General features: G+C 39.4%; 1 protein-coding gene across 10 annotated transcripts in view; it reads left to right on the top strand.

The window, feature by feature from the left end:
• The window catches only part of UNC13B (unc-13 homolog B), a 267,137-nt gene that overhangs the window by 109,539 nt on the left and 137,374 nt on the right, over positions 1-20,224 (top strand). For all 10 annotated transcript variants that reach the window (XM_053569596.1, XM_053569590.1, XM_053569542.1 and 7 more), the window contains exon 7: positions 1,013-1,070. In XM_053569596.1, the coding sequence (XP_053425571.1) occupies positions 1,013-1,070 (58 nt within the window). The remainder of the gene's footprint in view (positions 1-1,012; positions 1,071-20,224) is intronic.

The following is a 20,224-nucleotide window of genomic DNA, read 5'->3' as shown; positions in this document are numbered from 1 at the left end:
TCCTAAATTATTTCTAATAGATTAGAATAAACTCATTACAAAATTCATTACCATGATTTATAAACTCTGTTCACCCAGTGGCTAGAATAAAGCCTTGCATATGGTGTGCACTCAATCAATAGTTGTTGAATGAATGACTCATTCATTGGCAGCTTTAGAGAGGCTCTGACTAGTCCAGAATCTCACAGCTTATGAATAAATGGCAGAGTTAAAATGAGAACTTCAACTCTTATGTTTGCAAGTTGCTGGGCCAAGTTATATTTTTCCAATCCTGTAGTGGGCTCTGGACCAAAGTATTTTCATTATCATGCATACTTTATGTACCTCTGTTAATTTGTTTATGCCTTCTTCTTTTTGTTGTACCTTTCCAAATCCTGCCCATCCTCAAGATTTGTGCTTAATTCTGCTCCCCTTTATAGAACATTTTTTTATAGTTTCAATACCCTGTGTTTGTTTTTGTTCTGTGGTGGATAAGTGGGCAGGCAGGGTTGCAGTGACACTAGATTGTAAGGGTGAAGGGAATTCAGGTTGATACCAGATATTGCACGACATGCTCAGATAAGCAATTTCACTTCTCATGGGATCTCATAAGAGAAGAAGCACTGTTACTGAACAATGAGAAAATTTGGCCTTAGAGGTTTTCAGCTCCATCGCCGAAATGAGGAAATCTATACATTAGCCATAGGAAAATGTAAAGGACTATGAATAGTCTAAGACTTCTAAGGCCAAGTGTTCTATAGCTAGATGTGAGAGCTGGGCAGGTGTCAAGGTGTCATTGGTCAGAATAGCCTCTTTGCTGTCCTGGTTTAGCCTATTTTGGGGTGTCACTGCCATAGTGATAGTTTGGCTTGTATGTCAGGATCACACAGGGAAAATAGCAGGGCATTCTGTTTCTGTTCAATAAAGATTTTGACTCCAAATACTGAAATCTTTGTCAAGGAAGCTGTGATTATTTTGCCTCTCTTTACTTGGGCCTCTTATTGTATGTTTTTTTTCTTCTTTCTGCTTCTAGTATTCTATTCAAGAAGAAAGCCAGAGGAAGCCATTGTCCACTGCTGCCGCCCAGTGTTGTAAGTGAGAAACTTCTCTCTGAACCTGTGGTAATTGCAGGTTTCTGTGCCTTCTGTAAACTTGGCACATTTTGATTTGAGGAGGGTAGTGTTGTAGTGTGTATAAGCAGAAGATATTCTAGAATCACACCTATTCAGGCATATATCTCCAAAAACTGTTTGCCTATTAGCTTTAAGAAAAATTCCTTTGGTTTTGTGTGACTGTAGGCATGACCATGATGCTATTATTTTTTCTCCATTGGCTAGCTCTTACCCTTCTATCCCTGTTTACCTGTTATTGTTCTTTTTTTTTTTTTTTTTTTGGTTTTTGGCTGGGGCTAGATTTGAACCCGCCACCTCCGGCATATGGGACCAGCGTCCTACTCCTTTAGCCACAGGAGCCGCCCCTGTTATTATTCTTTAAGGCTCTATTTAAATATCAACACCTTTGGGAAATGTTCCTTTTGTTTCCTCCTTCCTTCGAATCTAGCTTTGGTGTCTCTCCTTTGAGCTTTCATCATACCCCCTGTGTACATCCATCACATCATCTATACATATTTCCTTGCAAAAACACAAAGTTTTAAAAGACATAGACATTCTTCCATTTTGTATTTCTGGTGTCTGGTTCAACATCTGATACATAGTAAGCCTCAATAAAATTTGATAAATGATTGAGTGAGAGAAGTTATTTCTTCTGAGATTAATTTGTTGAGATCACAGATTCCTTCTTGAAATGAGCCATGCCTTGTTGGTATATCGTTACCTTTGTAAATTCATTGGTTGCCTTCCATTCTGTACTTTTTATGGGCCACTTTTTTGATAAAAGTAAGACCAAGGGCAGAGGTCAACATTTTTTTCTTTATTTAAACTGAGTGTTCTTAGTTTCTCTAAAAACAGCTTGAAACATTAAAGGATAGACTTAGAATCTGTTCTACTTCACTTTTCTTTCTTTCTTTTTTTTTTTGAGACAGAGTCTTGTTCTGAGTAGAATGTAGTGACGTCATTGTAGTTCACTGCAACCTCATACTTCTGGGCTCAAACAGTTCTTCTGCGTCAACCTCCAGGGTAGCTGGGACTACAGGTGTGTGCCAAGAAGCTTGGGTAATTTTCTGTTTTTCGTAGAGATGTGGGTCTTGCTCTTGCTCACACTGGTCTTAAACTTCTGAGCTCAAGCAATCCACCCACCTGGGTCTCCTAGAGAGCTAGGATTATTGGCCTGAGCCACGGTGCCCTGCCTTTTTGTTTTTTCTTCTATACTTAATTGTACTTTCTAAGTTCCTTCACCCAAATTTGCATTTCTTTTATGATCATTTTAAAAAATAAATTTTTAAAAAAATTATCTCAGGCCTGACAACTTAGAGGCACATTTTTATAGTTTCATTCATTTAGTTTGAATTGGGACTTAGTTGAATGATAGTTGTTTGTTGAAACTGACACAGTTCATTAATACAGTGATCCTTTGATTGAAAGTTCTAGGTAGCTCTTAAAATTACAGTGTTCTTTTTATTGATGATGTTCTTAAGATCTCCCTTAACCAATTGCTGTGCTTGAAACAAAAATTTTTGGGGGTCTTTGTTACTTGTATCTTTAATATGACCTAAAAGATAGCATGAATGTTTGTTTGCGGTAACAGGCCACTCATCATCTATCAGTTAAGTGTTTGTTTTACTGGTTTTGTTACAATATTGCTTGTAACTAATATATATGTATATCATTATTCAAATGTCCCATGTATGAATCATTCTTTTTTTTTTTTTTGAGACAGAGTTTCACTTTGTCCCCTCTGTAGAGTGCGACATCTGAGCAAGACCCATATCTCTACTAAAAGACGTTGCTGTGGCATCATAGCTCACAGCAACCTCCAGCTCTTGGCCTTAGGCAATTCTCTTGCCTCAGCCTCCCAGTAGGTGGGACTATAGGCGCCTGCCACAACGCCTGGCTATTTTTTTTTCTTGTTTGCAGATTTTTTGGCCAGGGCTGGGTTTGAACTGGCCACCTCTGGCATATGGGGCTGGCGCCCTACTCCTCTGAGCCACAGGCACCACCCTGGCAATTTTTTGTTGCAGTTTGGTCAGGTGGGGTTTGAACCCACCACCCTGGGTATATGTGGCCAGCGCCCTACTCACTGAGCCACAGGCGCTGCCTTGAATCATTCTTTAGATTAGTAAAATAGGGCATAACTCCACATATTTAAAATTTCTCTCTTTTTTTTTTGTTGTTCGGGATTCACTGGGGGCTCAAAGAATTAGGTTACACTGATTGCCTTTGTTAGATAAAGTCCCTCTTATAATTGTGTCCTGCCCCCAAGAGGTGTGCCATACACTGTGACCTCCCTTCTCCCTGCTCTCTTAAAATTTTTCTTGAAGGGAATTTATTGGTTCAAAGTGGTTGGTTATGAGTCACATCACGAATAACAATGACCAAACATTCTGAAGTACTATTGTAATACACTATTTGGTTGCCAGGTTATGACATCTTATATGACCACAACTAACTTCAAAAGGATTTCTTTTAGCAACATACCCCAAAGAGACATGTTTATATAAAATGCTTTCCCCTCTTCCTTTTCAGCTCTTGTTATATTTCTTGGTCTTAATTTCGATTACATTGAAATTTATTGATTGTTAGAAAGGGAGCAGAAGGTTTCTACTGCTTTTCACTACTGTTTAGCCATCAGGCCTGGTATGCCTTATCTCTAGTCTGTACCACATTGAAATACTCCTTTTACAGCCTTCTATTATTCTTGTTCTCTTTCTAAAACCATTCACTGCCACTCTATGACCTGTTTTATTTCTAATATTCTACTTGTTTGGGGAGGCAGAGAAATGGGTCATTCTGTATATATAAGCAGATATTCCTCACCTAGAAGATGAGGTTCCTACAGATGATGCTATAATCTTTCCACAGAACTGAGGTTGCTGTGACCTATGAGGCCATGACACTACCAAGGGAAATAAAGTGAGACTCTGTCTCAAAAAAAAAATTAGAGTGAGCCCAGTTAGCAATTAGTGTGTCACAGCTTGATCAGATAGAGTATAGGATTATCATTCTGGCATTTGATGCCAGAGGGCATCAACTTGAAGAGGACCTGATGCTTCCTGATCATCAGACCTAACCAATTTGTACAGCTCCAGATAAAAATGAAACCTGACTAGCACCAGATACTATGGCAAGTTCTTCAGAAATTTCTGTCTGTAGCACCATAGTCATCATGCTGATTACCCTGGCCTATCAGATACATCTCTTAGAGAACTTGGTGGCTTCACTAGTTTAAACGAGTACAAGCATCTTTTCAAGACAAATAGTAGGTGAATCCTTGTTTTCTTTTTTTTTTCCTGAGACAGAGTCTCACTGTGTCACCCTGGTAGAATGCCGCGGCGTCATAGCTCACAGCAACCTCAAATTCTTGGGCTTAAGCGATTATCCTGCCTTAGCCTCCCAAGTAGCTGGGACCACAGGTGCCTGCCACAATGCCCAGGTATTTTTTTGTTATAGTTGTCATTGTTGTCTAGCTGGCCCGGGCTGGGTTTGAACCTGTCAGCCTCAGTGTATGTGGCTGGCACTGTAACCACTATACTACAGGTGCTGAGCCTGAATCCTTGTTTCTAATGGTGTTTTTTTTGTTTGTTTTGTTTTTTGAGACAGAGTCTCACTTTGTCTCCCTGGGTAGAGTACCATGACATCATAGCTCACAGTAACCTCAAGCTACTGGGCTCAAGTAGTCCTCTTGCTTCAGCCTCCTGAGTAGCTGGGACTACAGGTGCCACAATGCCAGGCTATTTTTTTGAGACGGGGGCCTCCCTCTTGCTTGAGCTGGTCTTGAACTCGTGAGCTCAAGCAATATAGCTGTCTTGGCTTCCTGGAGTGCTAGGATTATAGGCATGAGCTGCTGCACCCAACTTCTAATAGTGTTTTAAAGAAAGAGATCCAGAATCTCTCAGCATAAATTTTGAAGAGGCAGAAGCTGGAGAATCCTATTCTCTATATCCTTTTACAGTACTATATTTCTATTCCATGATAGGCATAGCAGATATTAGTATAGCCTACTAGGACTTCTGATAGTCTTTATTTTTTTATTTATTTATTTTTTGTTGTTGTTGTTGCAGTTTGGCCAGGGCTGGGTTTGAACCCGCCACCTTTGGCATATGTGGCCGGCGCCCTACTCACTGAGCCACAGGCGCCGCCCGCTGATCGTCTTCATAAACACTGCTTTGCACTGAATTTTGGAAGACAGATGCCAAAGATAGTCCTAGGAAACTGAGAGGTTGTTGAGTTCACTCCTAATGCCCAGGATCCTCTGGAACAGTGCCAACTTAAGTTTAATTGCAAATTTAACCACTTCTCAAAGCCATAATATGATATGTATGCTATTCACTTAAATTCAAGACCCTATAAGTGGGCTATTTAGTCCCTACTTCAGCTTCATCCCTTACAGTGCTACCTAATGAAGGGTGTCCAGCTCCATAACCTTCCCAATTATTTTTGCCATACTGTGATATCACCTTAAATAGATACTATGGGTGTGGGTTGTTGTTCAATGCCTTGTAGGCTAAAATTTTGTCTCATCTCAAGTCACCTGTGATTTAAAGCTATAGAATGTTTTGGCTTCCTTGTTATGAATTCTTGAAGGCCACTTTTCATGGTATTGTGAAGAGCAGCTCAAGGTTTTTTTTCAGGTCTCCCAACTAGTTATCTTTTTCTGTATCACTTCTAGGAGATCATTGAACTGAGATTAAAACCTAGGTATGGCCGGCACCTATGGGTAGGGTAGGGCGCCAGCCACATATACCGAGGGTGGTGGGTTTAAACCTGGCCTGGGCTTGCTAAACAACAATGACAACTGCAACAAAAAAAATATCCGGGTGTTGTGGTGGGTGCCTGTAGCCCCAGCTACTTGGGAGGCTGAGGCAAGAGAATCACATAAGCCCAAGAGTTTGAGGTTGCTGTGAGCTGTGGTGCCATGGCACTCTATGCAGGATGACGTAGTGAGACTCTGTCTCAAAAAAAAAATCTAGGTCTGTTTGATTCTAAGAAGATCCGTGTCCACTGTACCACCCATAATGGCAAAAATCTCATGGGATGTAATTTGTCATTTATGAACACGTGCCTTTCTTATATAGCTATATTTTGCTTTTTTGAGAATTAATTCATTTATTGAATAGGTAATATGCATACTTGGTACAAAAGTTTTAAAATATTAAAGGGAATATAGTAAAAGGTTTCCTTTCCATTCCTGTTCTCCAGTCACTTAGGTTTTCTTCCCAGGGGTAGTCATTGTTAACAGTTTCTTAGGGATTGTTTGAGAGATTTTTATAGTTGTCCAAGTACATGTGTGTATATCAGAGATCTTTTGATTATTCTTTCCAAATGGTCCACAGCTAACTTATATTTGATATTTGAATACTTTTTGATCAGTGTCACTTTTGGACTTTTGTTTCAAGAATTTATTTAAGGCACAGGGAATAGATTGTTTATTTTCTGGGTTACTTTCCATGGCAAAGATCTGCTTCCTGAAATCCTTATCTTGAATACAATAGGAATGTTTCCTTTGTCCTCATTCACCCTCTTAGAATGACTTTTACATGTTTGTTACTAGATTATGAATTTATGGCAGTTCGTGTCCACAGAATTTGTTGGTTTTCTTACTAATTTTGAATTCTTTGTGGTCACTTTGCATGGCATTATAAAGAATTTTTTTAACCCCTTCTCAAAATACTAAATCAGTCCCTTTTTAAAACTTTTTTTTTTTTTTTTTTTTTCTTTTTTTCCGTAGAGACAGAGTCTCACTTCATGGCCCCTGTAGAGTGCCGTGGCCTCACACAGCCCACAGCAACCTCCAACTCCTGGGCCCAAGCGATTCTCTTGCCTCAGCCTCCGGAGAAGCTGGGACCACAGGCGCCCGCCACAACGCCCGGCTATTTTTTGGTTGCAGTTTGGCCGGGGCCGGGCTTGAACCCGCCACCCTCGGTATATGGGGCCGGCGCCCCACCGACTGAGCCACAGGCGCCGCCCCCTTTTTAAAACTTTTTAAAAAATAGAAACACATAGCATGTTCACTATAAAAATCTTCAAATGATTCAGGAATGTGTAATATAGAAAGTGAAAGTACTCTGTAATTTTCCATCTCTGCTTCACTGTAAGATAACTAACCTTTATAGTTGGTATATACTCTCCCAGAATTTTAATTTTTCTTTTTAAAAAATAGGTTAAAATTTTAATTATGCAGTGTTTGAGTATATGAAAAATACAGACGTTTTGGAGGGTAATAACCAAACTAACATCCAGTAGCCCACCAGCCATAGTTACCTTCTAGTATAATTTAGTAATGTACTCCAAACTTTTTCTTACACTTATCGTTGCTTCCTGAGTGACAGGAATTTTTTCACCATGGGACTGGTGAATTGCAAGGGTAGGGAGGTTGTCTTTGGTTTCTTCGTCTCACTGGATATATTAGGTACTCAGGGATTGGTGCTTGGTGGTTTGCCCCCGAAAGACCTCATCCCATCTAGGTTTTAGGGAAAGATAATTTGGCCTTTCTGGAAGGGGGATGAGGGAAAGAAAAAGAAAACCATTATCATTGAAAGAGAGTATAATTTGTAGTCTTTGCTGGAAGATGGCGTCCTTTTCACTTGGGTGGGAAATTTACTTTCTCCAAAGCTTGTAGATTCCTAGAGTGTTTTTGTAATTAAGAGTATTAGACTCTATTCAGGCAATAGGGACATGAGTTTGGCAGTCACTAAAGCTTTATCAGCTTATCCTTAGTAGAAATGAAGACATTTAAGGAGATACCAGACAAAAAGAGAACTGTTATATTTTTCTTAATTTTTCTTGTGAAGCTTTGAGACTCCAGACCAGCATTATTTAAAAAAAAAAAAAAAAATTAAAAGCTGCTGAGTAAAAAGGATTTTAACTATTGTATGTCTTTTTGTTTCTTCTTCCCCAAAGGCTTCTATATTTCCTTAGGGTGTTTTTGTTCTTAGTGAATACATGAGTGCCCTAGAGAAGATGTTTGTGAGGGCCATGGAGGAAATAGTGGGAGGATGAAGAAAGAATCAGGAGATCTGGATCATAACCTAGACTTAGGTCAGAAGAGGACAAGTACATAAAGACAACAACTTGAGTATGTTATTTATGATTCAGCAGATGTACCTGGAAAGAGAGGAAAGTCCTGGGATGGCAGAAGAATAAACAAATGGTGAAGAATGGTATAAAGTGTGTTCAAGAAGGCTTTCCAGAGAAATGAGTTTAGAAATGACTCTTGAAAGCGCTAATTGAAATGTGTTGATTGAAAGGAAAGAGTGTTCATGTAAGATAAATGAAAAGGAGAAGATTCAAAAGATGCAGGGCATACTTGCTAATATGCTGAAGGAAGTGACTCCTTCTGCTGACAGATTTTTTCAAAGAGTTAAGATAACAAGCTGGCTCAGTTTGACAGATTAATCCCTTTGGGAGCCTTTTTTGCCTTTTACTTCACATACCTGGTGTCGTTTTTTTTTTGTCACCTACCACCTTTTTTCTGTTACATCTTTTGTAGGATTGAAAGTTTTGTGCTACTTAACATTTTGTTGGCTACGATTTGGTTGCTGTGACTACAGACCTATTTTTGTGAGCATTGGCAATAGCAGAGTGAGCCTATGTCACTGATCACTTTACTCATTTACCTAGGATCTCATGTCCTGCAGGGAAATAGGATTGTCTGGCCAGCTGGTCTCTACTCTGAACATTCTTCCACCTAATCAAGTTTCTCTCATTTTCTTTCTCATTTCTACAGTCCCAGAAGGCAGAGATCCAGAGCTCGCACATACATTTCTGCTACTATTTATACCCTTTCATCCGAGCCTCCTATTCTGGCTCTCACATTAAAGTGTCCTAATCACTCTGGTCTTCCATAGATACATCAGAATGTTTACCTCATACCCAGGATGCCTCACATTTTATTTATTTGAAAGGACCCTTAGGCATAAAGTATAAAATTCTAGAGTTATAAAAATGTATGCTATGAGAAACAGTTTTATTCTCTCTAACCCTATCCTTTAGCCATGCTGCTTTTACCGAGAGCTAACCACTCTATTTATGTGGATTTTATTAGAAAGAGTTTATGGACTCAAACACATACATACATGTTTCACCCTGACACAAATGGTAGCATGCTATGCACAGTATTCTATGCCTTTTTACTTAATATGACTACATATAGAGAATACATTCCTAGTAAGGGACATTTTTTTATTAAGATAAAATTCACCATGTGTATAATTCAGTGACATTTAGTACATTCACAGTGTTGTAGAACTATCACCTCATCTAGTTCCAAACATTTTTGTCACCCCTAAAGGAGACCCCATACCCATTAAGCAGTCATTCTCCATTCTCTCTATCCCTAACCCCTGACAACTACTAACTACTTTCTATCTTTATGGATTTACCTATTCATATTTCATACAAATGTAAATATACAGTGTATGACATTATGTGACTGGTTTCTTCACTTAGTATGTCTCACTCTGTCATCCAGGCTTGGAATTTTTCTGTTTTTAGTAGAGACAGGGTCTTGCTCTTGTTCAGGCTGGTCTTGAACTCCTGAGCTCAAATGATCCTCCCACTTCTGCCTTCCAGAGCTCTAGGATTATAGACATGAGCCACTACACCTAGCCCTACCTGATTTTTCAATTTTTTGGTAGAGGTGGAGTCTTGCTCTTGATCAGGCTGGTCTCAAACTCCTGAGCTCAAGCAGTCCTTGTCCCAAATTCTCAACCTCCAAAAGTGTTAAAATTATAGATGTGAGTTACCACCCCAAGCCTTAGCATGTTTTTGAGGTTCATTCAAGTTTAGCATGTATCAGTCCTTTATTCCATTTTATGGTTGAATAATAATCCATTGTATGGGAATACTACCTTTTTTTTTTATCCATTCATAGTTGGAGGGCATTTGGGGTTTTTTTTGGCATCTTTTGGCTCTTGTGAATAGTGCTGCTTTGAATAATAGCATACAAGTATTTCAATACCTGTTTCTTTTGGGTATATATTAGAGCTAGAATTGCTGTTAATGCACATTTAAGTTGCTTCCAATATTTGCAGTTACAATGCTGTCATTTATATAATTTCATACATGTGTGAATGTCTTTACTGAGTAAATAGCTAGAAATAGGATCACCGGGTCATATTACTGTGCATTTACCAATGCATTCAACATTTTGGAACATACTACAGGTTGTCCACTGTAGAGGCTATACTACTTAAATCTCCACTAACAAAGTATCAGAGTGCTTTATCCTCCCTTGGCTATTAGTAATAGCCAACTTTCCTATAAATCATATTGCAGAGAGCACAGTGAAGATAGCCACAGGTGAACAGTTCCTGTGCCATGCATGATTCACTGAGTCTCCTTCCTGCTTAGCCTGTCTTTCCCTTCTTTACCATGCTAATCCTTTGATATTCTGACTTCCTATTTTGGCTTTTGATAACTGGGCCCTTTGTTTGATTTTTTTTTTTTTTTTTTTGTATCGGAGATAGAGTCTTACTTTATCACCCTCGGTAGAGTACCGTGGCGTCATAGTTCACAGCAACCTCAAACTCTTGGGCTTAAGTGATTGTCTTGCCTCAGCCCCCTGAGACCAGCCTGAATAGCTGGGACCACAGGTGCCCGTCACAGTGCCCGGCTATTTTTAGAGATGTGGTCTCGTTCTGGCTCGGGCAATCCACCTGCCTTGGCCTCCCAGAGTGCTAGGATTACAGGTGTGAGCCACTGTGCCTGGCTGGTTTTTTTTTTTTTTTTTTAGAGACAGAGTTTCACTTTATCACCCTCGGTGGAGTGCTATGGCATCACAGCTCATAGCAACCTCCAACTCCTGGGTTTAGGTGATTCTCTTGCCTCAGCCTCCCAAGTAGCTGGGACTACAGGCGCCCGCCACAACGCCCGGCTATTTTTTTTTTTTTGTTGTTGTTGTTGTTGCAATTTGGCCAGGGCTGGGTTTGAACCCACCACCCTCAGTATATGGGGCCGGCACCCTGCTCACTGAGCCACAGGCGCCGCCCATGTGTTTGATGTCTTGTTCAGAGTTCCTCCTCTGGTTTATCAACTTCTGTATTTCTGTTTATAGTTTAATGTTGGGCAACCCTTTGATTTAGTTTTCAATAATATTATAGAAGTAGAGAAGAAAGTGCTGAGGTGGCAGAAGCAGCAGCAAATGGTTAAAAATGACAAAGTTTGATGAGAAAGACTTTTCTAGTTTAGAGGTGACTTTTGAAGAAAGTAACTGGGATGTATTGATTGAAAGGAAGAATTGATTGCTCATAGTTGGATAAATGATAAGTATGAAGAAAAGATTGAAAAGATAACCCACCTCAGCCCACCCCCCAAGTCCTGGCTAAGTAATCTCTTGCTGGCTGAAATATTCTTCTTCCCCATTACCTGATCCTATTGGGTAGTGGGGAGTAAAGGATCAGCCATTTCATAGCTTCTGGTACCTCCAGTTCAGGACTAGAACAGTCAGGGACAGGATGATGTACTACTTATGGACTCACTCGTTAGAATACATAGAGAGTATTTTATTAGTGGTAGGGCAATGCAATGGGTCCAGGACTACTTGTTAGTGAGAGTGCCCACAGTGATGAGCTGTACATTGTGTATGTGGTATCAGTGGAAGCAGTTGATACTGATGCCGATTATGGGAACTGGCAAACAAAGAAAAGAGAGGAACTTTAACAGTATGGTTTGGCTGATAAAAATAATGTTAATTGTGGTCTTGTGGCTCATTTATTTATTTCTATCCTGCCTTCTTCTAGGAAGAAATTTGAGGTAGCTAACTGTAGTCATTACATCAACTTATGATCAGTTATGTTCAATTACAGTTATACACAATTATGCATGTTAAAAATGTCAGTTGTTTTGGCGGTGCCTGTAGCTCAGTGGGTAGGGTGCCGGCCACATGCACCAGGGCTTGTGGGTTCGAACCCAGTCCCCACCTGCTAAAAAACAACAACAAAAATAGCCAGGCGTTGTGGTGGGTGCCTGTAGTCCCAGCTACTTGGGAAGCTGAGGTAAGAGAATCGCTTGAGCCCAGGAGTTTGAGGTTGATGTGAGCTGCGACGCCATGGTACTCTGCCCAGGAGAACAAAGTGAGACTCTGTTTCAATTAAAAAAAAAAAAAAAGTCAGTTGTTTTATTCAAGTTTCATTTGGTAACAGCACATAAGTGCCTATCCTAGGTAGAGTGTATGTTGTCTATACATAAAGGCCAGTTATTCCCATAAAAGGATGATCATCTGATGCCTTCCTGTAATAGAAGAAATGAATTTGATGAAACATGATTGACAGAATAGTTGTAGATATCAACAATTGATGGAATTGTTCATGACACAAACAATTACTGGATACTTCTTCCTTATGCCAACAACCATGGTAGGTAAAGGGGATATAGAAATGAAAGTCCTTGACCGCAGGGAGCTCAAGACCAGAGAGTAAGGAACATGTAAATAGTACCATTTGTTAGCTGAAAGGTAAAGACAAGTACTGGATACTTGAGTACAGGAGAAGAAAACTTAAATTTGGAATGGTTAGGAATGGCTTTCCAGGGGAAATGATATCACAAAGTCTATAATTTATATTATGGTTCACTCTTTGTTTTGTACATTCTATGGATGGTTTTTGATGAATGTATAATGACACATATCCATTCTTACAGTATACAGAACCATTTCAGTACACTAAAAATCCCCCAGGGTTTACCCATTCATCTCTATCTCCTTCCAAACCCTTGGCATAAATTGAATCTTAAAGGATGAATAGGAGGCAGTCAAGCAAAGGAGGAGAAAAGAAATTATGGTACAAGGACGCTGAGATGAAAAAGCATGACTTTTTCAGGTACTACAAGTTGAAAATTCTAGATGACTTGAAGGTAGGAAATAAAAAGAGTGGGGAAAGGTCAGAGATGAGGCCAGAGAGATCCAGAGAGTTCATATCATGAAGGGCTTAAATGCCATAGCAAACTATTTATATTTTATCTGGAAGATAATAGGGAGTCTTTGAAGACTCTGTGAAGAGGAACAAAACAACTACTGGTGTTTGTAGTGAAATGAACAGTTTGCTGCATTTAAAAAATCTTTTTTTTTTTTTTTTTTGGCCAGGGTTGGGTTTGAACCCACCACCTCTGGCATATGGGACCGGTGCCCTACTCCTTGAGCCACAGGCCCCACCCAAAAAATCTTTTTAATGATAGAACATAACGATGTATAGACAACCTCATTAAACAAATGTTTAGTTCAATGAATTAGTATGAAGGAGGCAAAAAATAGACCTTTGCCAGCCTCCCCAAAGAGCACTCCCCATATCACTTCCCGGAGATGACCCCCTCCTCCCTAAAAGTAACTACTATCCTGATTTTTATGATAATTGTTATTCCCGAAGTGTACATCTTTAAACATTAGTTTATTTTTGCATGCTTTCTCTTTTTGATATATTTTATAAATTATTTTTTAATCAATGGCTTCCCCCTCCATCTCTTAATTTTTTCCTTTGTAGTTTGTTTACTAAAAAAATTAAGTCATTTTACTACGTGGTTTTGTTTGATGTATAGAGTTTTCCATACTCTGGATTTTGCTCAGTACATTCCTGTGGTATAGCTTAACACACTCTTCTACCCCGTTTCCTGTAAACTGTAGTTCAAGCTACATGACTGATAATATGCAAGTGTGATATATTTCATAGTTGGAATCATAACTTTATGAACTCTTCCCCTGTTGATGCACGTTCCCAGATTTTTTTTTCTTTTCTTTTTGAGATAGTCTCACTTTATCGCCTTCAGTAGAGTGCTGTGGCATCATAGCTCACAGCAACCTTAAACTCTTGGGTTAAAGCGATTCTATTACCTCAGCCTCCCAGATAGCTGAGACTACTGGCACCCACCACATCGCCCAGCTATGTTTTTAGAGACAAGGTCTTGTTCTGGGTCAGGCTGGTCTCAAACCTGTGAGCTCAAGCAGTCCACCTGCCTCAGCCTTCCAGAGTGCTAGGATTACAACCGTGAGCCAGCCTGGCCCTCATTCCCAGATTTTTGCTACTAAAACATAGTGCTATAGTGAGCAACTTTATACAAATATGTTTTTTTTCTAAACATGTACAAATGAATATCTCTTCCCCTATTGTGTATTATTTTATGTACCTTTTCTTTATAGCACTTACTCACTGTGTGTGATTGTTTGATTAATATTTGTTTCCTTCCACAGGTCATAAATTTCAGGAGTAGGGAATATGCTTACCTGTGTATCTATAATATCTTTGTTCAATAAGTATTAGTTGAATAAATGCATTTCTATAAATGGAATCATTGGGTTAAAGAATATTACACATTTAAAATTTTGTTAGATACTGTCAAATTATGCTCAAAAAGGATTGTACCTATTTGTATTCCTAATAGTGGTACTCACTTTTTTTCACACTCAGCCACATTAGAACACCCCCCCCCCTTTTTTTTTTTTAGAGACAGAGTCTCACTCTGTTGCCCTTGGTAGAGTGCCCAGGCGTCATACCTCACAACAACCTTCAGCTCTTGGGCTTAGGTGATTCTCTTGTCTCAGCCTCCCGAGTAGCTGGGACTACAGGTATCCACCACAACACCTGGCTATTTTTTGGTTGTAATTGTCATTGTTGTTTAGCAGGCCCAGGCCGGGCTTGAACCCACCAGCCTCGTTATATGAGGCCAGCACCCTACCCACTCAGCTATGGGCACCGCTGTAGCAATTGCTAAAAAAAAAAAGCAATTGCTAATACTAGAATTGAAGTTGAGTTGCAATTTTAAATGAGATTGTGAGGGTATTGGCCACCTGAGAAGGTGACATTTGAACGAAGACTTGAAAGAGGTGAGGAAATTGGCACGTGGCTGTCTGGGGAAAACTGTGATAGGGAGAGGGAAAAACCAGTTCAAAGGTGATGGAAAGGGGCAAGAAGAAGTCTGCTGGGGTGCTGGGAATGCTATTTCTTGATCTGCATTCCAGTTATTAGTACGTTCACAGTATTTGTTGAACAGTATGGTATGATTTGTGTATTTTTCTGTATCTTATACTTCAGTAGAGCTTTTATTTAAAAAAAGGAGTGGATGTTGAATATTTCAAAATTCCTTAGTACTTACTCGGTTCATGGGTATTTTCCTGTGACTTACTGATATGACAAATACATCAATCAGTTTCTATTATAAAACAATAAACCATCTTTGTCTTCCTATAATATATCCTACTTGATTATGATAAATTATTCTTTTACTATAATGCTAGGTTTGATTTATCTATATTTTATTTTAGATTTTTACATCTATATTCCCAAGTAAGGTTGGTCATTAATTTTTCCTTTTCATTATTCCTTTGTTAGGTTGAAGTGCTTTCTTAACTATAGGTTCTTTATTACTATTTTCCGTAGAAAGAGAAGTTCTGTGGTACTTAATCAACTTTCTACAAAAGGGAAGAGAATAATTTCTAGTGTTTAACTTTATTGTTGGGCGGCGCCTGTGGCTCAAGGAGTAGGGCGCCGGTCCCATATGCCGGAGGTGGTGGGTTCAAACCTAGCCCTGGCCAAAAACAAAAACAAAAACAAAAAAACAAACAAACTTTATTGTTTATGAGCTACCCAGTAATTACTACAATTTAGTAATTGATAGGTGAGTTCCTGTCACTGCTTGGACAGATGGCTGTTTACATTTAGTCTAGAGCTCAAGTATTCTGATATTTTATTTTATTTATTTATTTTTTGAGACAGAGTCTCACTATGTTGCCCTCAGTCGAGTACTGTGGGATCACAACTCACAGCAACCTCAAACTCTTGGGCTTAAGTGATTGTCTTGCTTCAGCCTCCCAAGTAGCTGGGACTACTGCTGGTGCAGCCACAATGCCTGGCTATTTATTGTTATTGTTGTCGTTGTTTAGCAGGCCCTGGCCTGGTTCGAACCCGCCAGCCCCGATGAGTGTGGCTGGCACCCTAACCACTGAGCTATGGGTGCTGAGCCATATTCTGCCATTTTAGTGTAATGGAAAAATTAGCCAGCATTGGACTATGAATTGGTGATGTAATAGTTGCTTTATGTTTTGTTTGATAATTACAGACCTTATTTTTTAATGTGACTATTTTTGATTTCTTACATTTTCCACTAGAAACAAGATAAATATGTTGCTGTAGCCCTAGTCAGTTAGCCTTGGGGATAGGGTAAGTACAGAGGTTTCACCTTCTAGGAAAGAGGATTCATTTTGTATTGGGTTCTAGAACTGCTAGAATTTTCTTCACTTTCTTGTATGATCACATTGAACTAGTCTTCCAGCTCAGTAGGAAGTGGGTCTGGCTGCCTCTTCTTCCCCACCAAAACAGGAGGACTATACTTCTGAGAGATGGTGGTTTTTTTCATATAGGAAAGTCTATATTTGTGTTTTTAACAGTGTAATTCAAGAATCATTGGCATGGGATTTATTCACCAAGTTGCTTACTAAAAGGTAGATTCCAAAAACTACAACAACAAATGCAGATTTCTAAGCCATTCCAGGCCCTTTGAATTCGAATCTCTGTGAGTAGAGTCTAAGAATCTGCATTTTAAATAAGAGCTTCAAGAAATTCTTATTAAAATTAGGCCTGGTGCCTGTAATCCTAGCACTTTGAGAGGCCAGGAGTTTAAGACCAGGCTGAACAAGAGGAGGAACACTCCATACTCCCAACCCCTACCCATTGGTCTCTACAAAACAGATAGAAAAATTAGCCAAGCCTGGTGGTGAATGCCTATAGTCCCAGCTGCTCAGGAGGCTGAGGCAGAAGAACCACTTGAGTCCAGGAGTTTGAGGTTGTGGTAGCTCTGACACCAGGACACTCTAAATGGGGAAACAGAGTGGGACCTACCTCCAAAAAAAAGAAAAAGAAAGAAATGCCTAGATTGTTCTTCAAAGTGTTCTAGTGTTCTGTCACTTTGCATTCTTAAAAACAGTGTGTGAGAATTCCAGTTTCTCCACAGCCTCACTGACCTTTGTATTGTCAGTTCTAACCCCCCTTTCCTCCATCTCCATCTGCCTTTCTTTTTTTTTTTTTGTGGTTTTTGGCCGGGGCTGGGTTTGAACCCGCCACCTCCGGCATATGGGACCGGCGCCCTACTCCTTGAGCCACAGGCGCCGCCCTCCATCTGCTTTTTAAATGTTGTTCTTTAGAGTCCCTCTCTTATGTAGGTTTTGTTTTTGTTCTTTTTTACCTGTACTCTGCCTTAGCGTTCTTATAATATTTACTTGCATTTTTATTTTTATTCATGTATAATTATTTGTTGAGCTTTTACTTTGTGCTTGGTATTTGTTAGCTATTTATTTATTATTAAACATTGAAGATATAGCAGAGGAACAAAACAGAAAAATCTCTGCCCTCATGGGAGCTTATAGTCTGAAAACTTCCAAGTCTTTTGCTCCATATCTCTTTCCTGAGCTCCACACCAGTATTTCTGGCTGTCCCATTGAAACCTCAAAGTCAGTATGCCTAATGCTCAATTCATCATCTCCCTCAACCTGCCCCCCTTTTTTGTTTCTCTTCTCAGCAAACAATGTCATATTCATCCAGTAGCTTGAGTTAAAAACTAAGCAATAACATTTCTTATTCTTCTTACTTTCCACAGTTACTCATTCAGCCCTATTGATTTTAGCTCCAAAAATGAATCTATCCACTTTTTCCCATTCCCTCTACCATTTCCCTAGTTCAGGCTATAGCTCATGAACACAACAGCCTCCTTATACCAGTTTCCCTGATACCAGTCACTAACCCTCTCCCACCCCAACAACCATCATTGTACACACTGTTCTTTTTTTTTTTTGAGACAGAGTCTCACTATGTTGGTCTCACTATGTTGCCCTTAATAGAATGCCGTGGTGTCACAGCTCATAGCAACCTCAAACTCTTGGGGTTAAGCGATTCTCTTGCCTCAACCTCCCAAGTAGCTGGGACTACAGGTGCCCGCCACAACGCCTGGCTATTTTTTGGTTGTAGTTGTCATTGTTGTTTGGCAGGCCCAGGTTGGATTCAAACCCACCAGCTCCAGTGTATACGGCTGGCACCCTAGCTGCTGAGCTACAGGCACCGAGCCCACACTGTTCTTTCTTAAAATGGCAAATCTGATCTTGTCTCTCCTCTCTTAAAAGCTGTGATAGCTCTGTGTTGGCCTCTAGATAATTCCAAATTTCTAGCATTCCTTAAGTCTCTTTGTGATCAGGTTCTTTAATAACTATAGCCTCTCATTCAAATATGCTAGAACTATTTTCAGTTCACAAAATGTGTCTTAGAATGTATAATTTTTTTTTTCCCGGGACATCTCTCCTTTCCTTTCTTGATATTGAGGCCTAGCAAAACATAACTACCCTTAGTAATTATTCTACTAGCTAGTGACTTGTTTAAATACATTTTGGGGGTAGGGAAGGATACTTAATTAAACCGATGTTATTTCTTTTACTATGGAACTGGGCTAAAGTGGTGAAAATGGGGAACCCGTTTGTCAGTGAGCATGACTGTTTTTTTTTTTTTTTTTTTTGTAGAGACAGAGTCTCACTGTACCACCCTCCGGTAGAGTGCCCTGGCGTCACACGGCTCACAGCAACCTCTAACTCTTGGGCTTAGGCCATTCTCTTGCCTCAGCCTCCCGAGCAGCTGGGACTACAGGCGTGCGCCACAACGCCCGGCTATTTTTCTGTTGCAGTTTACAATGGATTAGGGATGAGCTCCGTAGATGGGATCATTAAAATTATTAATATAATTATTAATTATTGTATTAATAATTAATATTAATTATTATTAATTATTAATACAATGATTAATACAATCATTAAAATTATTAATATTTAATGAGCACCTTTTATATACAAGAAACTATTGCATGGTGCCATGGAGTGCTTAAGGATGTGGCAGTGTTTTGCAGGGAAAAGCTTCTTTGGGCTCAGAGTTATAGTGAGAAATAGCATTGTCACTTGCCTAGAGCAATCTCGGTTGATAGACATATTCTGAGGTTCTATGTGATTATTTTTTTCCATTTTCTTTTAAAAAGAAACAAGGTAATTACCCTCTAGCAGTTGCTATGGCAACTGTGCTATATAGCCTGGGAGCATTTTCTTTTACCTCCCTTCCCCCCATGCTTAGAAAGTTAAATTATTAAAATTTAATAATGGCACACTGGTCCAACATATCCTTTCTGAGGGGTGAGAAGAGACCTACGTGGTACATGGGAAGATAACTGGCTGTCAGTGTATAGCTAAATTAAACAGCCTGTGACTGATTAGTAGTACCATGTGCCCAGGTTTGGGGGTTAACTCAGGTAATGAAACCAGCTAAGGCTGGCATCATCTGATGTTGCCAGAATTTTGAGTCTTACTGCAGACTCTCAAGGGAGCCACACTCAGAACTCTGAGGGTTTTCTGGACAGATGTTGAAGATCCCTTAGTAGACCTTAGGTCTGTCAGAAAGGCTTCCCCTGTATATGGTTCTAAGCATTATTTTCTTTCTGCCACCTATTTATTAGGAACCCATAAGGCAAGCAAAAACCTGGCAAACATGACAAAATGACAACAAATGCTAGTTGCTCACTGTGTTCCAGGGACTGTGCTAAGCATTGTACATGTTTTTCCTTATGTAATACTTAACAATAACCCTGTGAGACTCATGCTATTATTATTTTTATATTATAGTTGAAGAAATACCTATAATAACTTTTCAAAAACTTTTCAAGATCACTCATATAGTTAGTAAGTGGCACAGCCCGAAGAACTGAGGTTTTAAAACCCATATTTTTAACTGTGAAGCTAACCTACTCCTTACTTCTTGGGATTAAAGGCCTATTTTTTATTATTTCTTTATCACAGCCAGTTGCCTCTGATTATTATATGTTTGGGTATGAGATAGGATTTAAATTTAGTTAATATTGGATTTTTGTGAAAAATGAGTGAATAGAAAACGTTTTCAGTTTTCTCCTGCTCTTCAAAATGATTGTGTTTTAATAGATTTTATTAAAAATTGATAAGTAATTCAGAAAAAGGAGCTATCTCTGTGGATCCAACATGCTAGAGTGTTTTATTACTTACTAGAAAAGTGCTGTTCTTTGACCTTTTAACTTTCAGTAGAGAGCAGCAAAATTGAACATTACTGCTCCCAGACAAGAGAATCATTCTCTTACCCATGGGATCAGAGCTG

This window comes from Nycticebus coucang, chromosome 2 (genome assembly GCF_027406575.1).
Source record: "Nycticebus coucang isolate mNycCou1 chromosome 2, mNycCou1.pri, whole genome shotgun sequence".
Taxonomy (NCBI): domain Eukaryota; kingdom Metazoa; phylum Chordata; class Mammalia; order Primates; family Lorisidae; genus Nycticebus; species Nycticebus coucang.
Note: the sequence above shows the minus strand (reverse complement) of the source record. Positions and strands in the feature narration are given on the sequence as shown.